This window comes from Staurois parvus, unplaced genomic scaffold (genome assembly GCF_062004578.1).
Source record: "Staurois parvus isolate SC_StPar_1 unplaced genomic scaffold, SC_StPar_1.0 ptg000827l, whole genome shotgun sequence".
Classification (NCBI taxonomy): Eukaryota; Metazoa; Chordata; class Amphibia; order Anura; family Ranidae; genus Staurois; species Staurois parvus.
The window spans coordinates 8,525,891-8,547,594 of record NW_028318623.1 but is presented as its reverse complement, the minus strand read 5'-3'; the positions used below and the strand labels follow the sequence as shown (position 1 = coordinate 8,547,594).

Below are 21,704 nucleotides of genomic sequence, written 5' to 3'. Positions count from 1 at the left end.
AATCCACCTCTCTTATCAGCCTGTCTAATGACAATGTTAGAGTTGTTCCTGAGACCTTCCAGTGTTTCTTTCTCCTGGACAGGCATAACAGAAGTGTGATCTTGTCTAGCTTTTTCACATAGCTTAGCTAGTTCAGAATAGACATCCTCATAGAATGGAGTGACCTTTCGTCCAGTGCGGATGAAATATAGCCTCAGGTTTAAAATGAGTATGGACGACAACTGCCTTGCTAACATACTCACAAGTAGTTTCAGGGAAGGGATTATCATCACAATCATACATGCCCTCCTCCCACAATTCCTCCAACTTGTGTAGGACATCCCTATCAATATCCCCAGACTCACCCTCTGATTCTTCGGAATCTAAAGAGACTTTGTTCCTAGTACCTTCTTTCATGAAAAAATATCTCTTTAAGGTGAGATCGTAGGTACATTTATTTAAATCTACAAAAAGTTCAAACAGGTTAGGAGGATTAGGGGGAGCACAATTTAGACCTTTTATGAGCAGGCTGCAGTGACTGACAGTCCCACTCTCTGCTCAGAGCAGCTGGGAGAACTGAGCAGTGTTTGATCACCCAGTTCTCAGCCTTAGAGCCCGTGGGGGACAAATGCTGCATCCACCTAGGTAGGTATGATTAAAAAAAAATCCCATACTTATCTTATCAGGCAAAAATGATTTTTTTTTTTGTGTTGGATAGTGTGGGCAAAGGTTGGAACTGCTGTCAGGTTTTTATTGCTCTCTCTATCTCTACTATAGGGTTTTCCCATAGAAGGCGTACAGGGAAAAGAAAATTCTGTAGTGGCAATGAATACATATTTGTTGTTTTGCTTAAAGTGAAAGAAAACCCTAATTATATCTATTCCCAAAAATTCTTTCCCTCCCCTTCTCCTACCTAAGCTGTATAAAAAAAGATCTGTATACTTATTTTCGTCTTCTCCAGTCCAGTCACATGATCCTGCAGCTCCTGCTTCCCTGTGTCAGTGGCTGCTGCAGAAGAGAGGAGGGAGCACTGACAACAGCTGAGCTATGGCAGCAATGGGTAAGTATAGGTAAGCGTACAAACCTTTTTTATAACTTAGGGAAGATAGGTTAGGCTTTTCATCCAGTTTATGCTCATATGCTTCTAAATGCCACATGCCTGTAAATGCTCACAATCACATGGTTTTAGGCTTGATTTTGCTGCCGGCTCCTGGCAGAAGGATTCAGTGCAGATTTAATGTGCCCATGTCCATGAAGCCTAAACCCAAAACATATAATATCATATATTACAGCTTACTACTTCTTAGATGAGGTGGCTGCATTCATTATCTTTATTTAAAGTGGTAGTAAATGTAGCACACCACCCTTAGGAGGTTTTGGGTCCCCCATAGTCCTGCACAGCCAGGCAACACACATTTCCTTCCGGACTTGCACTCCAGAGACAGTAAACAGTCATTGAACTTATTTTGGATTTTATTAGGAGGTTTGAACTTGGATTGGTATGAGGGGTACATGGGATGCCCAAGGAACTGTTAACCACTAGCCTACAGGGCACATATACCCCCTTCCTGCCCAGGCCAATTTCCAGCTTTCAGCGCTGTCACATTTTGAATGACAATTGCGCAGTCATGCAACATTGTACCCATATGAAATTTTTATCATTTTTTTGTGACAGATAGAGCTTTATTTTGATGGTATTTAATCACCTCTGGGTTATTTATTTTTTCTTAAACAAACCAAAAACCACTGAAAATTTTGAAAAAAAAATTTTTTTCTTAGTTTTTGTTATAAAATTTTGTAAATAAGTGATTTTTCTCCTTCACTGATGTGCGCTAATGAGGCTGCACTGATGGGCACTGATAGACTGCACTGATGGACACTGATAGGTGGCACTGATGGGCACTGATGAGGAGGCACTGGTAGGTGGCACTGATGTGTATTGACAGGCATCACTGATGGGCACTGATAGGCAGCACTGATAGGCGGCACTGACTGGCACTAATAGGCGGCACTGACTGGCACTGATAGGCGGCACTGACTGGCACTGTTAGGCGGCACTGACTGGGCACTGTTAGGTGGCACTGATGCTCACTGATAGGCGGCACTGACATGCACTGATAGCTGGCACTGATGCTCACTGACAGGCAGCACTGACTGGCACTGATAGGTGGCACTGATGCTCACTGATAGGCAGCACTGACTGGCACTGATAGGCGGCACTGATAGGCGGAACTGACTGGCACTGATGATAGGTGGCACTGATTGGCATTGATAGGTGACACTGACTGGCACTGATGGGTGACGCTGAAAGGCAGCTCAGATGGGCACTGATATGTGGCATTGATGTGCACTGGTGTGCACTGATATATGGCACGGATGTGGCACTGATGGGCATTGGCACGAGGCACTGATGAGCACTGACATAAGGCACTGATGGACACTGACAGGTGGCACTGATGGGGCTACACTGATCATCAGGGCACACTGATCATCAGTGCCCTGATGATCAGTGTATACAGTTGCAAGAAAAAGTATGTGAACCCCTTGGGATTACGTGGAGTTTTGCATGAATTGGGCATAAAATGTGCTCTGAACGTCATCTAAGTCACAACAATAGAAGAACACAGTCTGCTGCACATAATACTACACAAACATTAGATGTTGCCATGGTTTAATTGCACATAACATGTAAACATTCACAGTGCAGGGAGGAAAAGTATGTGAGTCCCTAGCTTAATGACTTCTCCCAGAGCTAATTGGAGTCAGGAGTGAGCCAACCTTGACTCCAATCAGTGTGATGATATTGGATGTGTTGCTGACAGCTGTCCTGCCCTTAAAAAACACACACCTGTTTTGGGTTTATTGGTTTCAAGAAGCACTGTCTGATGTGAACCATGCCTCGCAGAAAAGAGCTCTCAGAAGACCTACGATCAAGAATTGTTGACTTGCATGAAGCTGGAAAGGGTTACAAAAGTATCTCCAAAAGCCTTGATGTTCATGTGTCCACGGTAAGACAGACTGTCTACAAATGGAGAAAGTTTAGAACTGTTGCTACTCTCCCTAGGCGTGGTCGTCCTGTAAAAATGACTGCAAGAGCACAGCGCAGAATGCTGCATGAGGTAAAGAAGAATCCCAGAGTGTCAGCTAAAGACTTACAGAAATCTCTGGCACATGCTAACATTTTTGTTGACACATCTACAATAAGGAAAACATTAAACAAGAATGGAGTACATGGGAGGACACCACGGAGGAAGCCATTGCTGTCCAAAAAGAATATTGCAGCATGTTTGAAGTTTGCAAAAGAGCACCTGGATGTTCCACAGCACTACTGGCAAAATATACTGTGGACAGATGAAACCAAGATTGAGTTGTTTGGGAAGAACACACAACACTATGTGTGGAGAAAAAAAGGCACAGCACACCAACATCAAAACCTCATCCCCACTGTGAAACATGGAGGAGGGAGCATCATGGTTTGGGGCTGCTTTGCTGCCTCAGGGCCTAGATGGATTGTTGTCATTGATGGGAAAATTAATTCCAGAGTTTATCAAGACATTTTGCAGGAAAACGTACGACCATCTGTCCGCCAACTGAAGCTCCGCAGAGGATGGGCGATGCAACAGGACAATGACCCAAAGCATACAAGTAATTCAACAAAACAATGGCTGCAACAGCACAGAATACGCCTTTTGGAGTGGCCCAGTCAGAGTGCTGACCTCAAACCGATTGAAATGCTGTGGCATGACCTTAAGAGAGCGATTCACACCAGACATCCCAAGAATATTGCTACACTGAAACAGTTTTGTGAAGAGGAGTGGTCCAAAATTACTCCAGATCGTTGTGCAGGTCTGATCTGCAACTACAGGAAACGTTTGGTTGAGGTTATTGCTGCCAAAGGAGGGTCAACCAGTTATTAAGTCCAAAGGTTCACATACTTTTTCCTCCCTGCACTGTGAATGTTTACATGTTATGTGTAATTAAACCATGGCAACATCTAATGGTTGTGTAGTATTATGTTCAGCAGACTGTGTTCTTCTATTGTTGTGACTTAGATAACGTTCAGAGCACATTTTATGCCCAATTCATGCAAAACTCCACTTAATCCCAAGGGGTTCACATACTTTTTCTTGCAACTGTATGTCCCCTCCGCGGAAAGCCGATTACCGGCTCTCCTCTCCTCTGTCAGCGTGACAGCTCGTGAGGAGAGAAATTCCGATAACCAGCATTTCCCTGTTTACATGTGATCAGCTGTGATTGGACACAGCTGATCACATGACCGAGCCGACATCTTCGGCTCTTTCCGTGATCGGTGATCCACTGTGTCCGAGGGACACAGCGCACCGCCGATCGCCGCGCATGCGCAGTGAGAATGGGAGGACGTCATATGACGTCCTCCCAGAACGAGATAACCACCTTGCGCCTGTCATATTAATATATGGCGGGCGGGAGGTGGTTAAAATGATGACAACTTCCTGGAATTAAGTAACAGAAGGGTTTCTCTTCTTCGGAGAGTGTAAAGTCCAGCTGAGGGCTAGTCAAGTTTCCAACCCAAATGCACTCTAAACAGGGGGTTTAGAAGTACTCACTGTCCCTCTTCTGCAAGCTGGAGGTTGGTAGCTGCCTTCAGGTCTTCTGCTAGGCTGGGTCCTTCCCTACCTCCACAGATGGTCCTATCCCAGGGGGCCGGTGAGATTTAGCTTTCCCCCTTTCAAGATCCTTCCTGGAGGTAGGGCTCTTCCCTGGGCCTCCTCTCAGGCTCCACACTCCAACCCCTGCTCTCACATGTTCCACCCAAACTCTCTTGCTTGAGGATTGGTTGAGATCCTTAGGCATACAGACCAGCCACTCATCACCCTCACCCACTGAGTTCTAGAGACTTCTCCAAGCCCTGACCTAAATTTGACCCATCTGGCTATTTCTCCCAACTCTTATTCAGGCTCCTGAAAAAAGAAAAAATTAACTACCCCCCCCCCCCCTAGCTTTCCTAGAAAATTGCTACATAAACTTTAGTTAAGAAAAAAAAATCTCCCTGCAAGGTAATGTCATAAAGTGCTAGTATGCATTGCATAGGAGCACATTATGAGAGACTTACCTTGGAACAAAGCCCTCCAGAGGTGCGCTGTCAGCACTGACAGGGCTTCCATCTTCATCCAGTCCTCCTTCCGGGTTTGCAGCTCTGGCTGCTTGAACAGCTGAGCCACGTTGATCAATCCCATGCATGCGTACGGGAGTCTCAGAGCTCTGAGGGAATGGCACAGGTATGCCGTTCCTTCAGAACACATGCACTGGTGACATCACCGGCTGTAGAGACACTGAATATCTCCGAAATGGTGCACGTTTCAGGGATATTTCTTGTACCTATAGGTATAGCTTTATTATAAGCTCACCTGTAGGTACAAGTGTCCAATGGGAGTTTACTACCACTTTAAGGTTCTTCCTTTTTTTCCCACCTGGTGGGTATAGGATTATAACTTTCTTTTTTTCTATGGTTGAACTGGATGGACTTTTGTCTTTTTTCAACCAGACTAACTACGTAATTTTGGGATTAACACAATTCCTGTTCCTCTGTGGCTACGTTCAGTTGCTCCACTGTATTTGCAGAGGGAGCCATGTTGTTACCCAGGCTGAACTTCAAAACATTTCTTCTACTTTAGATCTCTAGCAGTTCAACTGAGACTTTTCTGGAAACAGCAGAGTTTGATGTCTTATGGGGTGTTCACTTACAGACAAATATCATTGACTCGTTGTTGGTGTGAGGAATAACAGCATAATCAATGAGGAGCAGGGGCGGACTGACCAATTGGAAACTCGGGCACTGCCCGAGGGCCCGAGGTCAGTAGGGGGGTCCCATGAGATGCCCCTGGTACCTTTTTCATAGGCTTTTTTGAGTTTGGGCAAGGACACAGGGGCCCCATGATCCCCTATTGCCCGGGGGCCCCATGAGTTGTCAGTCCGCCCCTGATGAGGAGTTAAAGATTATGTCAACCCAACATTTCATATTCCTGATTTGTGGCTGCTGTAACATATACTTGTATGAAAGGTATCCTGTTCTCTTTGTGTCGCTTCCTTTGTGTGAAATTCCTGGTGTTCCTGCCAGTCCCTTGGCTTTCCTATTAACCGCTTAGGACCACCCTATAGCAGATATACTGCTACAGGGCGGCACCTGTGCGCAGAACCACGTATATATACGTAATTTTGCGTATATATACGTGGTTCTGGGCAGGTGGTCATGCCTGCGCCTCCATTTGTGGCCGCGGATGTTAATCACCGGGTCCCGGCCGATGATTACCCGCTGGTGCCCAGTGATTACTGATCATCCCCGATGGGGCGGAAGATGGAAGATTGTTTTGTTTACAAACAATCTTCCTTCCTGTCAGCTCGAGCCCACTGCTTGGGATCGCTGTGCACAGTACAGCTATCACGATCAGTGTGCTTACAGTGAAGAACACACACCCTGCCCCCTAGTAAAACACTCCCAGCACACAGTTAACCCTTTGATCGCTCATCACATTAACCCCTTCCTGCCCAGTGCCATTAGTACAGTGTCAATACTTTTTTTTTAGCACTGATCACTGTATTAGTGTTACTGGGGTGTCAGTGACACCAAGTTAGTTCCCGCCCCCCAGTGTCAGAATGTCCGTCGCAGTCCCGCTAAAAGTTTCTGATCGCTGCCATAACTAGTAGAAAAAAAAATCCCATTATCAATGCCGCCATTTGAAAACGCTATAACTATCACGGAAACCAATTAATTTACACGTATTGAGATTTGTTTTAGCAAAGACATGGAGCAGAATACATTTTGTCCTAAATTTATGACAAAATTAGATTTTTTAAAAGTTTTTACTGGACATGTTTAATAGCAAAAAGTCCAAAATATTGTTTTTTTCTCAAAATTGTCTGTCTTTTTTTCCTTTTAGCACAAAAAATAAAAACCGCACAGGAGATCAAATACCACAGAAAGAAAACTCTATATGTGGGGAAAAAAAGGATCTGAATTTCATTTGGGTGCAGCATTGCATAACTGCACAATTGTCAGTTAAAGTAACGCAAAAAATGGCCCAGTCATGAAGGGGGGTAAATCTTCAGGAGTGAAAGTGGTTAAAAAAAAACCACACTAGGTATGAGAGCACAGCATGGTCAGCTTTCTGGCTGAGCTGAGAACTCAGCCATCTCTCAGCCTGATCAGACTTGTGTTGACATGCCCACCCCCACACTTTCCGCACAGTAATTCACTGGGAAGATAAGTGTCCTACTGTTTCTCCTCCCCAGCTCTCTGAGCTTCTTATGCATCTGAGAACACCAGATTAATTATGAAAAAAAAGAGGAAAGGGTATTTATGACATTTTTATATACAGTATATACTGTACATAAGCTTTTTGCCTTTAAGTTCTATTTTAAACTGAATGGGTTGTTTTACAAGGTGAGTATTTACATATACTTTAATGCTGTTAAATGTCAGGGATGAGCAAGGAAGCCATACTGCTCTGGTGTAGTTGCCTGCCTACCTCTTTTTTTTAAAGTGGCGGTGAACCTCACACATGAAACATGAACAAAGCATATCCCTCTGTAGTGTGTATTTGTCTCAATTAAGAGCGCTAAGTGTCAACTAAGCAGTATCTGCTGCTTAATTCCTCCGCTATTAGCATGAATCACTTCTGACAAGTTTTCCTGACACCAAAAGAAAAATGGTGACAGGGAAGGGACCTCCAGAAAATTAACAGCCACAGCTCTGTTCCTGTGTGCTGTGTGGAGGGGGTGTGTCCCTCCCCTCCAATCAGTTCTCAGAGCTTTCCTCACTGAGCTCTGCAGTGTGTAATTTCAGCTCTTCACCCCTTTTTTTTTTTTTATTTTCCCTAATACATTATCTCCACATTCCCTTCTACACTGTGCATCCACTACCCTGTGTGCTACACTACGCATCCACTACCCTGTGTGCTACACTACGCATCCACTGCCCTGTGTGCTACACTACGCATCCACTGCCCTGTGTGCTACACTACGCATCCACTACCCTGTGTGCTACACTACGCATCCACTGCCCTGTGTGCTACACTACGCATCCACTGCCCTGTGTGCTACACTACGCATCCACTGCCCTGTGTGCTACACTGTGCATCCACTACCCTGTGTGCTACACTGTGCATCCACTACCTTGTGTCCTACACTACGCATCCACTGCCCTGTGTACTACACTACGCATCCACTACCCTGTGTGCTACACTACGCATCCACTGCCCTGTGTGCTACACTACGCATCCACTGCCCTGTGTGCTACACTACGCATCCACTGCCCTGTGTGCTACACTACGCATCCACTGCCCTGTGTGCTACACTACGCATCCACTGCCCTGTGTGCTACATTACGCATCCACTGCCCTGTGTGCTACACTACGCATCCACTGCCCTGTGTGCTACACTACGCATCCACTGCCCTGTGTGCTACACTACGCATCCACTACCCTGTGTGCTACACTACGCATCCACTACCCTGTGTGCTACACTACGCATCCACTACCCTGTGTGCTACACTTTAAGTATGATAGTTCTCCGTAATGTATTAATATTCTCATTAAATTTGGTTAAGTTAGCCTAGGGTTTTCCACATATAATAATATACATCTGCATATGCTGCAACTTTATATTCCACATCCCCTATCCAAATTCCCTTAATATATATGCTATTTTGGACCGTCGCCAGTAACGGCTCTAGGGATAATACAAATAGCAGGGGCGAAAGTGGACATCCCTGCTTAGTCCCATTATCATTTTAAACCCTGGTGACAGCAAGCCATTGATCTTTACAGATGCTGATGGGTAGCTATATAGATTTTTTTTTATCCACTGCATCATTCTAGTACCTATCCCCAATACTTCTAATGTGTCCATCATAAATTCCCAGTCTACTCTGTCGAAGGCTTTCTCAGAGTCTATCAACAAGAATAGCACTGGGAACTTCTCTTTTTTACTCTTCTGCAAAAAGAGCAGTGATCTTAATCCATTAGCACTAACTTCTCTCCCTGGAACAAATCCCACCTGATATGAGTGTATCCACTCCATCATTAGGTCCTTCATCCTAGTCACTAATATTTTTGCGTATAGTTTTAAATTCGTGTTCAATAGCAAAATTGATCTATAACTAGTGCAGTGTGAAACATCTTTCTCTTTTTTAAGGATAATTGTAATATATGCCATTAACAATTCCATTCTCATCTCGACTCCCTCTCCAATTGCATTCATGTATGTGCAGATTTTCGGGATTAATTGTTCCTTAAATTTCCTATAATATCTTATTGTATATCCATCCGGACCAGGACTCTTCCCTGCCATTGTATTTTTTTAAGGCTATTTGGATTTCTTCCTGAGATATTGGTTTTTCTAAGGATAGTGAAATTTTTTCCTCTACTTTGTGTAATCAAGCTTCTTTCAAAAATAGCTTCCTTTTTCTTTCTGCGCCTTCTTCTTTTAGATTCTTAGGTTTTACGTCATATAATCCTCTGTAATATTTTTGGAATGTATTGGCTATTGCGGTGGTTGAGTATACCATTTCACCTGTCTCATCTCTTATTCTCTCCACAAAATTTGATAATTTATGTTTCCTTAATCTTCTCATTAATTATTTCCCTGGTCTATTCCCCCATAGGTATCTTTCTTTTGCCACCATGTTAAACACTTTCTTTGTTTCTTGCTCCATTAAATCCTCTAGTTCTTCTCTTTTTAACATTATTTTCTGGTATAGATCTGTATCTAACTTCTTTTTATGTAGTTGTTCTAATTCATATAGTTCTTTTATCAATGATATTATACTCTCCTCCCACCTTTTCTTCTTTTCAGCACCTATGGCGATCAGAATACCTCTTATATAAGCCTTATGAGCTTCCCATATTGTTGCAACCGAGACCTCCTCAGTCTCATTTGACTGAAAGTATTTTTATTTTTTTTAACCTCAATTCAGTCTCTTGATCCTGTAGGAGTGTCTGGTTCAACTTCCACATATTTATTCTATTCCGTTCCCCTTGTAGACACAGTTTCAGCATGACAGGAGCATGATCTGATATTGATATCACTTCAATGTCAGCCTTAACTAATGACTCCAAAAGTCTATGTTCTATCTTTATATTATCCAATCTTGAATACGTCTTATGTACCGATGAATAAAATGTAAAATCTCTTTCTCCTGGATGTTTAATCCTCCAGGCGTCCATCAGCTGATATTGATGTAACATTTTTCTAATGGACTTTAACTGTTTATCTCCTTCCATCTTTCCTTTAGGCGCTGTATCTAACAGAGGGTCCATACAAAAATTAAAATCTCCTGTCACAATCAACCTACCCTTTTTAAAGTCCATTAATTTTCTTAACACACCTTGCACATATACCGTTGGGTTTTTATTGGGAAAGTAGATATTTGCCAGTGTGCATTCCATTCCATTTAGATCCCCTCTCACAAACACATATCTACCCTCTGGATCAGTCCATCCTATCTTTGATATTAAATCTCACATTCTTTGCTATCCCAATTGCTACCCCCTTAGCATCCTTTATTGGTGTATCAGCATAATACCAGGTTGGATAAAATTTTGAGTACATCTTAACATGTGTAACATGTGTATCATGAGTTATATGTGTTTCTTGCAAAAATATTACTCTGATAGACCGTCGATTTATTTCCCTAAGAATCTCATGTTTTTTTCCAAGGGTATTTAGTCCCTTCATGTTGTAGGTCATAAAGTTAATTGCATTCATCCCTCCTCATCTTTTTTCTCAATGCTAACTATATCTTCTAAAGGATCTGTTTTTACCCCCCTCCTTCTCCCTTCTCCCTCCCCCTCCAATATCTTCTCGACCAAGGGCGGACTGACAACTCATGGGGCCCCCAGGAAATAGGAGATCATGGGGCCCCTGTGTCCTTGCCCAAACTCAAAAAAGCCTATGAAAAAGGTACCAGGGGCATCTTATGGGGCCCCCTACTGACCCTGGGCCCTCAGGCAGTGCTGAGTTTCCAAATGGTCAGTCCGCCCCTGTCCTCGACCCCCCTCCCCTCCTCCTCCATCCTATAGCACCCATCTCTCTGCCTCCCCTCTCCCTCCCCCTAACCCCCACCTTCTCCATCCCCCTACACTTAAAACCCCTTGGCCTATTTCTAGCCCTGTGGTCAGATGTGGTTCTATTCCCACTGTCGACTCTTCTTCCAGGGTGGGACTCTGTACACCTAACGGAACCCCCCATCTCCAATCCTTTGGTCCCACGAATTGGTATCTGTTACACCTCCTGGTACCCCGCTATCTTTTTATAGAAACTCTCTGCTTGCATTCCACAAAACTTTTCCTTTACTCCCCGCCCTACCCCATCCTTCCATCCTCCATACCCATTCCTTATTTCATTCTCTTTTTGGAAACCAATTGCCACTTCTCTTTCCCTAATTCTATACACTCCTGATCCCCTACAGACCATCCCGGTATGTCCAATAGAAGTATGTCTTCACAGAAGTTCCGTAAATCTTCTGGGGACCTCAATTTCACAGAGTGTCCATCTTCCCAGCCAATCAGACATGCTGGATACCCCCAGTCATATTGGATATTTTTATTGCGCATTTGCTCCCATAATAGTTTCAAAGATCTTCTCCTCGCCAGAGTCTCTGGTGTCAGCTCTGCGAATATTTGTAGATTTATTTCTCCATGTTTTATTGCAGATATCCCTTGGATCTTCTTCCAGATATTCGCTTTAGCTTCATAATCATGAAGCCGCCAACCACGTCCCTGGGGGATTCCGGTGGCATCCCTTGAGGTCATCTTATTCTATGAACTCTATCTGTTTTCAATTGGGCTGACACCAGTCTGCCTATCAAGGGATTGAACACTTTTCTCATTTCATCCAGCAAATCTTCTCCATTAGAAAACTCTGGCATGCCCCAGATTCTCAGATTGTTCCTTCTGTCTCTATTCTCTTGATCTTCCAGCTTGTATGATAGCTTCCTTTGCTCTCTTCGCATTTCTTCCATCTGCTTTTCCAATGTAATAATTACTTGAGCATTTTTCTCTATTTTTTTCCTCCGTTTCCTCCACTAGTGTTAGAACTTGACCCAAGTCATTACGCAATACCACCATTTCATTTATTATAGAGTATTCAAATTTTGCAAACATTTCTGCAATTTCTGTTTTCATGGGCATTTGCGCGCTCGCTCCTTGTTCTTCTATATTTTCTGTTTCTACTTCACTTTCCATATTTAGAAAATCTTTAGTCTGATTCATGCTCAATATTCCTGATGACAATCTGGGTTGATCTTGTTTATTGTTTCCCAATTCGTATCTTCCCTTTACTCCCTGATGTCTCTCTGGGGTGTGGCCCACTAGGCTTTTCTCCTGCGGAGGCATATATTTTATAATAGTGCTTGTGCTTGTTTGGGGTGTTTTTGTTCCCCCTCCTCTTACAGATCTGTTCTTCGTTATATTAACATTTGTGTGCTTGTTTACCAAGAGAAATGTTTCCCAAATTGCAATCAACAGAGAGCTTTCCCCCTCTGCTTTTCTTCTAAGACCACTGGGTGACCCCTGGTTTTTGCTTTCTTCCTCCCCAGCCACCATAAAAAAAGAGGTGTGAGCTTTATTCCACAGGCATTCCCCCCCCCCTAGGGACACACCACTTCTGCAGTAACTCACCAACGCCTTCAGCCTCCTCCCATTAGGACAGCTCAGTCCCCTCTCTGGGTAATGTTCCACCTGTCAGAGTTGCTGGGTTGGCCAAACATGCAAGGGGGTCACCCTCCGTGTATGTCTCTGCTCCGGTGTTCAATGTCAGCTCCTCTCCTCCTTTCTTACAGTGGCATCTCAAAGGATTCCCCCACTGCTGTCATGTGAGTGCTCCCAGCGTTCACTGCCCTACCGTGCTGGCTCTCCCCGTCCAGCCAACCAGGAGCTCGGGCTCTCCTCTCCCTCCAGGGATAGTCCACTCTGCCTCCACCACCGACTCCGCACTGGGCAGGGACACACATCAGGACAGAGTGACAAAGTAGGGCAGGGTGGCTGCAAACAATTAAAGCATTATTTTTGGTGGGTGTCAGGACCACCTAACCTGTGCATCCTGTCGGCAAAATGTTCAGGTCCCTTTCACTCCCTTTTTTTTCCTGGCAGCTTAGACAAGCTTTATAAATTCTGGACTTTGAATGGCTGTAGAGAAGACTGCAGATAGTCAGGTACAACTTATGTAGGAAGATTTGTTTCATTTCTGTGTATCACCTGAGACCAGTCACTTCACTAGTCATATATAAGGGTTTACAAACACTTTAAGACTTTTAAGAAGGGATTGGATACTCAGTGAAAATGAATTGTATTTCCACTAAAAGGGCATTGGTATATTATGTAAAATCACAAACAAAATTCACATAAAATCCAGTTCTACAGAAAGGTGTAGTTACTTACTATATACATTAAGCTGGACCTTTTCAGTTGATGTGACATCCCCAAGACTGATGGATAGTACGTACGTTTTGTTATCCGAGCTAACCAGCTGATCTAGTCTGAGTGTCCCATTTTCAAACAGTTCGCATTTCACTGCAGTGCATCTGCCATTGTATACTGGATTCATACCAGGAGAAAGATCTGCAATTTTAACAGTACTACCCTCTATCGTCCATGATTTCTGATGTTGTGGAGTGACGCTTATATTCCTTGGATAGAGGTATCCTGATCCACCAATGGGGGCGCTAATCTGGGCAAATGATGAAAGCACACCTGCAAAATCAAAATGCAAAATCATTAGAAAGGCTCCTTTATGCTTTCTGAGCGACTAAGCCATGCCTCTATTCTGATTGTCGGCTTTATAACGAGTAAATGTTAATCTGAAAAGCTAAGGTTGCACCAATACCATTTTTTTACTGCCGAGTATGAGTACTGACACTTTCAGTTAAGCTCTCGCCAATATTGAGTACCGATACCTTTGCAGGACGATTTTAGCGCATACAAAATGAATGGGCTCAAATCATACTGCAAAGAATCGCATGTGATTTGAACAGGAATGCGGTGCAAATCCTGTCTGAATCACAAGCAGTTAACCTGTGGGTGTGATGCAATTAATTTTGTGACCATATAATAAAATGAGATATGGTGCTAAACATACATATTAGATGAACAATATTCCAACCGTGACAGAAATATAAAAACTTAAAAGTGGTATATATGAATGAGTCCAAAGTCAAGAACAAAAACAAAAAACAAAAGTCCCACGCCAGGTTGTAGATCAAAAACAATGGTGCATAATCTTGTGGTGCCAAATAAATTGTTCCATGCAGATCCTTTGTGCTCCACCATCCCATCATAAAACAATATATTGCATTCAAGAGTTTGGAACATCAGTGTACTGTATATCTTCTCAATGGTCTCCCAATTAACTCCATAGCCAAGGTTAGCAAGAGTCGGAAGGAGAAATGTCTCATAATATAGTAGGTTTATTAAAAAAATGAATAAAATCAACCAAATATGCTCTCACATTAGTTGGTGCCCAATCCTCGGCACTAATATACTCAGCTCAGGAAGCTAATACCGCTCGACGGGGAAGTTGACATGCGCTACATAAACCGGAAGCGAATATGACTTCACCGGACCCGGATGTTGTTGGACATGATTCTGTCTCTACATGTTTTGCCTACCAGGCATCTTCAGGAAGCTCACATCCGCCATTTTCCCTGGATCTTTTATACTCTGCTTGATTGACCTAACCATGTAGAGGCAGAATCGTGTCCAGCCACATCCGGGTCCGGTGACATTATATGGGCTGAACAGATCACCAAATTCATTTTGTATGGCTCAAAGCGCATGGGAAACTGCATGTGATTCAGACAGCAATCACACCGCATTCCTACTCAAATCACATATGAATTCTTTGCAGTGTGATTTGAGCCCATTCATTTTATTATGCGCTCAAATCACACCACAAAGGTATCGGCACTGCTATCAGTATCGGTGCAACCCTATATAAAGCACTGGGGTCGTCGATTCAAATCCCAACTATGACACTACCTGCATGGACTTTGCATGTCCTCCCTGTGTTTTCGTTAGTTTCACTTGAGTACATTGGTTTCTCGCCACACCCCAAAGACATACTGGTAGGTTAATTGACTCCTGTCCAATCTGGCCCTAGTGTATGTATGTTAATGAGATAGGGATTGTAAACTTTTTCAGCACAGAGATTTATATGAATGTACAATATGTAAAGTCATGCTTAAAATGTCAGCTCTATATAAATACCTAAAATAAAAATTAATACCCACAAGAGTGGGTCCCAAAGGCATTCTGTGGCTTGGAAGAAGTGCTTGGGAAGATATTGTTAAATGCTGCAAACTTTTCATGCCCAATAAAAAGTACGCAGGCAGTTACTAGGGGATAATGAAGGAATGCTCAATGGGTCAGGGTGCAGAGTGTTAGAATTGGTTCAATGAGCAACTATGAAAAAAACACTTAAAACTGGACTGTTACTAAACCCCAGATTCTGCATTCACTATATCTGGTCTCCCACACTACACAGAACATGGAAATGCAATCATTTTAGTAAATATAAACTATCAGTGTCCAGCCGAGCACATGTTAAAGCTTGTAGGAGGAGTTTTCTTCCTGCTCTAGGAGGATGCAGAACCCCTGACCTCTGTCTGGACAGTGCTGATTGGCCCTGTGATGATCGCATGCACTCTCCCAAGAAAAAAAAACCTCTCTAGCAATGCACTCCAAACTGAGCATGTGCAGAGTGACTCCACACGATATGTCTTAACAGGATATAAGAGGGGGACACTGGAAGAAGGGGAGGATCAGAGAAGACAGGATCAAACGCATTTTTTCACAATGCAGAGGATTAACCTCTTTGGTTCCACAGTGAGCATGACAAGCATGTTTTACTGCAAATACGGACTGATTTTACTGTTGTGGGTTTAGTAACACTTTCAGGAAAAGTGAAAAAGCTTTCTTGCAGTGGGGCCTGCACTGCGAGGGTTAACTGCTTGTCTCTGTTTAAGGAGCTTGTAAAAGCACTTTTTACTTATCCGATTCTCTGTTGGGTAAGGATGGCACATAATGATGTATATATTATGGTTTGTGTGTCCATAGATTGGGTATGTGAAGTAAGTCACTCCTGTATGAAGGTCAAAGCTCTGTATTGTTGGTGATATATAAATAGTAAGTGCTTAATACAGGTGTGAGCTACTGATAAGACAAAGAAAGGGGTAGTTAGAGAAGGATATGTAGGGTGGTATAGTGGGAGAGGGGGATGTGGAGGAGAGAAGGGAAGAGAGAGAGAGAGAAAAAAAAAAAAGGGGGGGGGGTGCCTTTGGGTAAGGTAGTGAGTGGAAGTGGAATGGATATTTGCGGATAAATAGCTCACTTCATTTTGTACGAGCCGCGCTAGAAAGATAGGCATATAGCTTGAGATGCAGTATGTGTCACAACAGTCAAAGGGGCAAAGCGTGGATTAATCATCCGGGAAGGTATGCCGCAGTGTTATACCAAAGTACCTCCAGACGTGCATCAGGTGTGATCTCGGAAAACAAGGTGCTCCCCAGGACCACAGTATGTCCAATCATTCAAACAGAAAGTATATGTTGTTCATGTACTAGTAGGTGATAAACATGGGTGGTTTTTAAATTACTCCAACAAGCCCATGTTTTCCTGAATCTCTCGGGATGATCCTTAGCAACAGAAATAATTTCCTCCATTTCCTCAATTTTGTTGATCCTAGAAAACCATTCTCGGATAGTGGGAACATGTGTTGAGCGCCAGTGGACTGGGACACATTGTTTTGCAGCGTTTACCATATAGGCGAGTGACTTACGGTATGTCCGGAATGGAAGTGTGGAGTGGTGAAGCAAGAATTGTGCAGGGGAGGGGTCCAGGGTATATGTGGTTACTTGTGTAATTGTAGATTGGACTTTCCCCCAAAAAGGCTGCAGCACTGGACAGTCCCACCAAATATGCAAGAGTAGAACCCGTCGCCTGGTGACATCTCCAACACAAATCTGAGATGTTGGGGTCGAATTGGTGAAGCAGGGATGGAACTCCTGTACCATCTAGAGTATAGTTTAAAGTTGTTTTCCTGTGTGGAGACACATATGGACCCTTTGTGTATATGTGCATAAATGTGATCCCAGTCTTCCGGCGATAGTTGGAGTTGTAATTCAGAGCTCCAGGCCTTGCAAGCTTTCCTAGACGGAAGGTCAATAGTATTTTCAAGGCATGAGTAAAGCTGAGATATAACATGTCTCTGGGGAGAATCCGTTGAACAAAGTTTTTCAAATGGGGTGAAATGTCTAGTGTATTCTTTTATATGTGAGGAGCTATGTACAAAGTGGTGGAGTTGTCTATACATCCATGGCATCAAGGTCAGGGATGGCCATTTATTCAGAATGAGGTCTCTACATAGGAATGTCCCATCCTTAAAAGGTTGGTGCATACTCAAACTGTCTGTGGGGTTAGGTCCTGCAAGAAAGGCATGTGACAAACATGGGGGGAAGTCTGGGTTCATTGTGACAGGCGAGAGTGGGCCAGGGGTGGAAGAGAAATCTATTTTCTTACTTATCTGATGATAGCAGGATAGAGTGGGGCCTATAAGAGGATGTCCCTTGAACTCAAACGGAAGGTAAGAATTTTTCAGCCAAGGGGAGGAGGCGAGCGGGGTCTTCGAAAAGGCAGCTTCTGAATTAACCCAAGCCTTACGACTATGATTCGTAGACCAATCTACTATTCTTGCCATGTGGCAGGCTCTGTAGTAGCGGGCGATGTCTGGTAGCCCAATACATATTTTTTTCACTTCATTTTCAATCTTTGGAAAAGTCCTTATGGGAGCTCCAGACTTAGTAATATTTACATTGTTTTTGTAGACATTGAACTCTGAGGTGGGGATGAACTGAAAGCCTATGTTGCCACTCTTTGACGTATAAGTTAGTGATTAAGGATATATAAACATGTTTGACCATTTTTTCAACCTTGGCATTATGTAGAAGGTAGGAATTGTGCATTATATTTGGACGCACGTGTGATATGCATGGACATAATTTTAAAATGTAATATATATATATATATATATATATGTGTGCATCCACTCCAATTTTAACCACTAGATCTTCTGTTGATCTCTATCTGTGAGATTGACTTTAAAGAACTGTGGCTTTCAACGTTATATATCAGGATTCGCCTCTATGAAAAAACACTGCACTTTATATGAATTTCAATGGATCGTATTGCTTTCAAAGACAAACTGTGGGTTCCATTGTAATGGTATGACGTGTTTTCACCTATGCAGTGGTTTAACAATGCAATGACAATGCATGTCTATAATATATGCATTTATGTTCTATTCACATGTACTCCTGAAGAAGATCATTCGAAACGTGTTGAGTTTACATGTGAGTTATTCAAAATCTATACATATGTGAATCTCTGAGCAAATCATATTTTATGTTATGGTGTTTTATTTAAATGTGATACAAATAAAATAATGTTTTTATGATACTCATGTTGTTTCTATATGTCCTTCATAAAGTCCATATCTACTAATAGAGAATTTTGGTATATATACAAAAGGACGTGGAAATATAGCACACACAACCCTGGTTATAGTACCATATGGATATTCGACATCACAAGTAAAGATAAGATCTGACATTGCATGGGGACCCCTCTTACCCCTCATACTTCTGCCTCCTTCTCCTACTTCCCTCCATGCCTCCACTTATGGTCCCACCATCTTTCTGCATTCCCCCTTCTTCCTTGCCCTCCCATCCGACCTTTGTTTTTTTCCATGTAGCAGCTTTCTTCGGCAAGTGCCAAAAGTGTCCACCCCTATATTAGGGAATGTTCACAGTAATGAGCTTTGTTGATTTATTGTTTTTCTTTGTATAAAATCCTACGGTTGACTCAAGGAAATAAGTGTTGAAGTCTGGACTGACTTCAGATTGTTTGTGATAACGGCCCATGAAATGGGCAAATTTGTTCCTCACGCCATTTCCTGCTGTAAAAACTCCCGAATAGATTAAGGTTTGCACAGATTATGTAAACCTAATATTGTATTAATGGCTTGGCTTTAAGGCATACTGTATATGAGACCATATTATACAATGCAAAACTGTAAAAAAAAAAAAATCTTTAGCACAATTCAAAAGACATTTTCAATATTGCAGCATTCATTAAAATAATAAGTGGTGATCCTGCCATGAAGGACTTGTTCAGGCAGCCATAGAGTGACAACACTTTGTCCCATTCTCCCTGGATTACCATACTTTTTTTTAGGTAGAGGGTATAGGCAATCATGACTGTCCTCATCGTGTAGGCATGTCCAACCTTTGTCACCATCAGAAAACCCCCTGAGTAGTGACATTCAATTGCTGCTGGACCACATGCATTTACAGTGAGGAACAGAAATATTTGAACACCCTGCGATTTTGCAAGTTCTCCTACTTAGAAATCATGGAGGGGTCTGAAATTCACATTGCAGGTGCATTCCCACTCTGAGAGGCATAATTAAAAAAAAGAATTCAGGAAATCACTTTGCATGATTTTTAAAGAATTTATTTGTCTTGCACTGCTGAACATAAGTATTTGAACACCTAAGAAACAGCAAGAATTCTGGCTCTCAAAGACCTGTTACTGTGCCTTTAAAAAGTCCACCTCTACTCCACTCATTAATCTAACTTAGTAGCACCTGTCTGAGCTCTTTAAAGACACCTGTCCACCCCACAATCAGTCAGATGCCAACTACTACCATGGGCAAGACCAAAGAGCTGTCAAAAGACACCAAAGACAAAACTGTGGACCTCCACAAGGCTGGAAAGGGCTACGTGGCAATTGCCAAGCAGTTTGGTGAAAATAGATCAACTGTTGGAGCAATTGTTAAAAAATGGAAGAGGCAGTGAAAATGTTCAGCAGTGCAAGACAAATAAATTCTTTAAAAATCATACAATGTGATTTCCTGTTTTTTTTTTTTTTTTTTAATTCTGTCTCTCAGAGTGGGAATGCACCTACAATGTGAATTTCAGACCCCTCTGTGATTTCTAAGTGTGAGAACTTGCAAAATCACAGGGTGTTCAAATACTTCTGTTCCTCACTGTATATAGTAAATGGTAAAAAATAAAAAAAAGGAAAAACATTGAACACTGTATTATCTAATTTTAAAAAAATTGCTTAGGATATACAATGTTTTAGAAAGCCATGTCATTCAATTAGGGTCTCCATCTACTTTAGGAAGCTCCAGAAACTGCATAGCTGTGGGATCAGACCACTGAAAATCAATTTAGAGACTATTTCTATTTGGGAACCCTCAAGATCCCTAAACGTGCATCATTATATACTCCTAGCTGGAAGACCCCTACCCCCATAAGAGATCACTTTATACCCCCATAAAAGATCACATTACCTGCTGAGAAGACAAGAGCCCAGTGGAAGATCATTGTGTCCATCAGTAGAAAGCACTCTATTCAATGTTCTAGGTTGTAGCAGTGTGCAGCGTGCGTGTTTATGTGAGAGTAGGCAGCATATCAGCCAATAAAGATAGTAATGAGGAAGGTAATATGATTTTTAGTGTGTACATGATGAGTGACTACCAATAAGGTATTTATAACACCAATACTTCATTTGCATCTGTTGTGTGTGTAGGAAGTAAAAGTGTGCTGACAATTCATTATGTGCACAGATTGATGTAAGGGTCATTCCTCCCAAAACCGATATTTCTGCTAAGGATGGATGTTGATAGACTGAATAAACTCTTCTTTTTAGCTACAAAATTGCATTTTATGTTTTGTTTTTTTTCTGCCTATTACGATGTATGAGCTGATGAGATGAAATGCAACATGTGGCAGCAGGAGCCCAAAGTGTTGAATTCTTGCAGTGACTGGGGAGCAGCAAGCTACTGAAGACATGGGCTGATGGAAAGGTAAATATAGAACTTATTCTTTTACAGGGACACCTTATAGTGGAATTTTACCCTAGAATTTTCCTATATACATTATACAGCTATATAACACATGTACCTTGTTAAATAGCAGCATTTTTTTGGTGTCCATCTCCAGTTGTCCAGCAATCAGCCCCGAAACCTTCCGGCAAATGCTACACTTTTGAGAGCTTCAGGGCACAGAGGAAGAATTTCCTCATCTGAATTTGTTTTCCCAAGATGTAGATTGCTTGGGGGTACTGAGTGACACCATATGATGCTTTGCATCTCCCCTGGTCCTCTTGTGTATAACCTAGATGGGTGAGGTCCTCAGAACCATATAACTGATAAGGGCTTGTTCACACTAACCGTATGGGGCTGTGTTGGGCAGCACTGCCCAGCATAGTCCCAACACAAGAACAAGGCTTTGGTTAACGCCGACACATTACTTGGGTGCTCATAGGTTGCAATTTTCAGTCCTTTTAAGCTTTGGAGTTTGCTAGTTAATAGAATAATTGTATCTTGTTTTAACAAAACCAAGAATATATTCCAACAGTCATAAAACAGGTGAAAGTTCATGTCACATGGCGTTATCAAATTATGCAATTTTTTTTTAAACCACTAGAATGATTGTTATCTCTCAGAAGGAGAAGTATTCAGAGCAAAAAATGTTATTAGCTGTAAAATTCTTTTCAGCACAAAATCAGTTTAAAATTGTGATAGTGTGCGCAATAGTAAAACCTTTGTTCGGTTTTCATTGCTGATTTTGTTCCCATTGGGGAGCTCTTCCTACTTTTTGTGTGATCATTAGTACAGGAAGCAACAGG

General features: G+C 42.4%; 1 protein-coding gene across 2 annotated transcripts in view; it reads right to left on the bottom strand.

Moving 5' to 3' along the window:
* Positions 1 to 20,472, bottom strand: part of LOC149443914 (pregnancy-specific beta-1-glycoprotein 7-like) — a 70,274-nt gene extending 49,802 nt beyond the window's left edge. For both annotated transcript variants that reach the window (XM_089655146.1, XM_089655147.1), the window contains exons 1-2: positions 20,365 to 20,472; positions 13,395 to 13,706 (exon numbers count right to left, since the gene is read on the bottom strand). In XM_089655146.1, the coding sequence (XP_089511272.1) occupies positions 13,395 to 13,706; positions 20,365 to 20,407 (355 nt within the window). In that variant the 5' untranslated portion in view covers positions 20,408 to 20,472. The remainder of the gene's footprint in view (positions 1 to 13,394; positions 13,707 to 20,364) is intronic.
* Between the last annotated feature and the right edge of the window lie 1,232 nt (positions 20,473 to 21,704).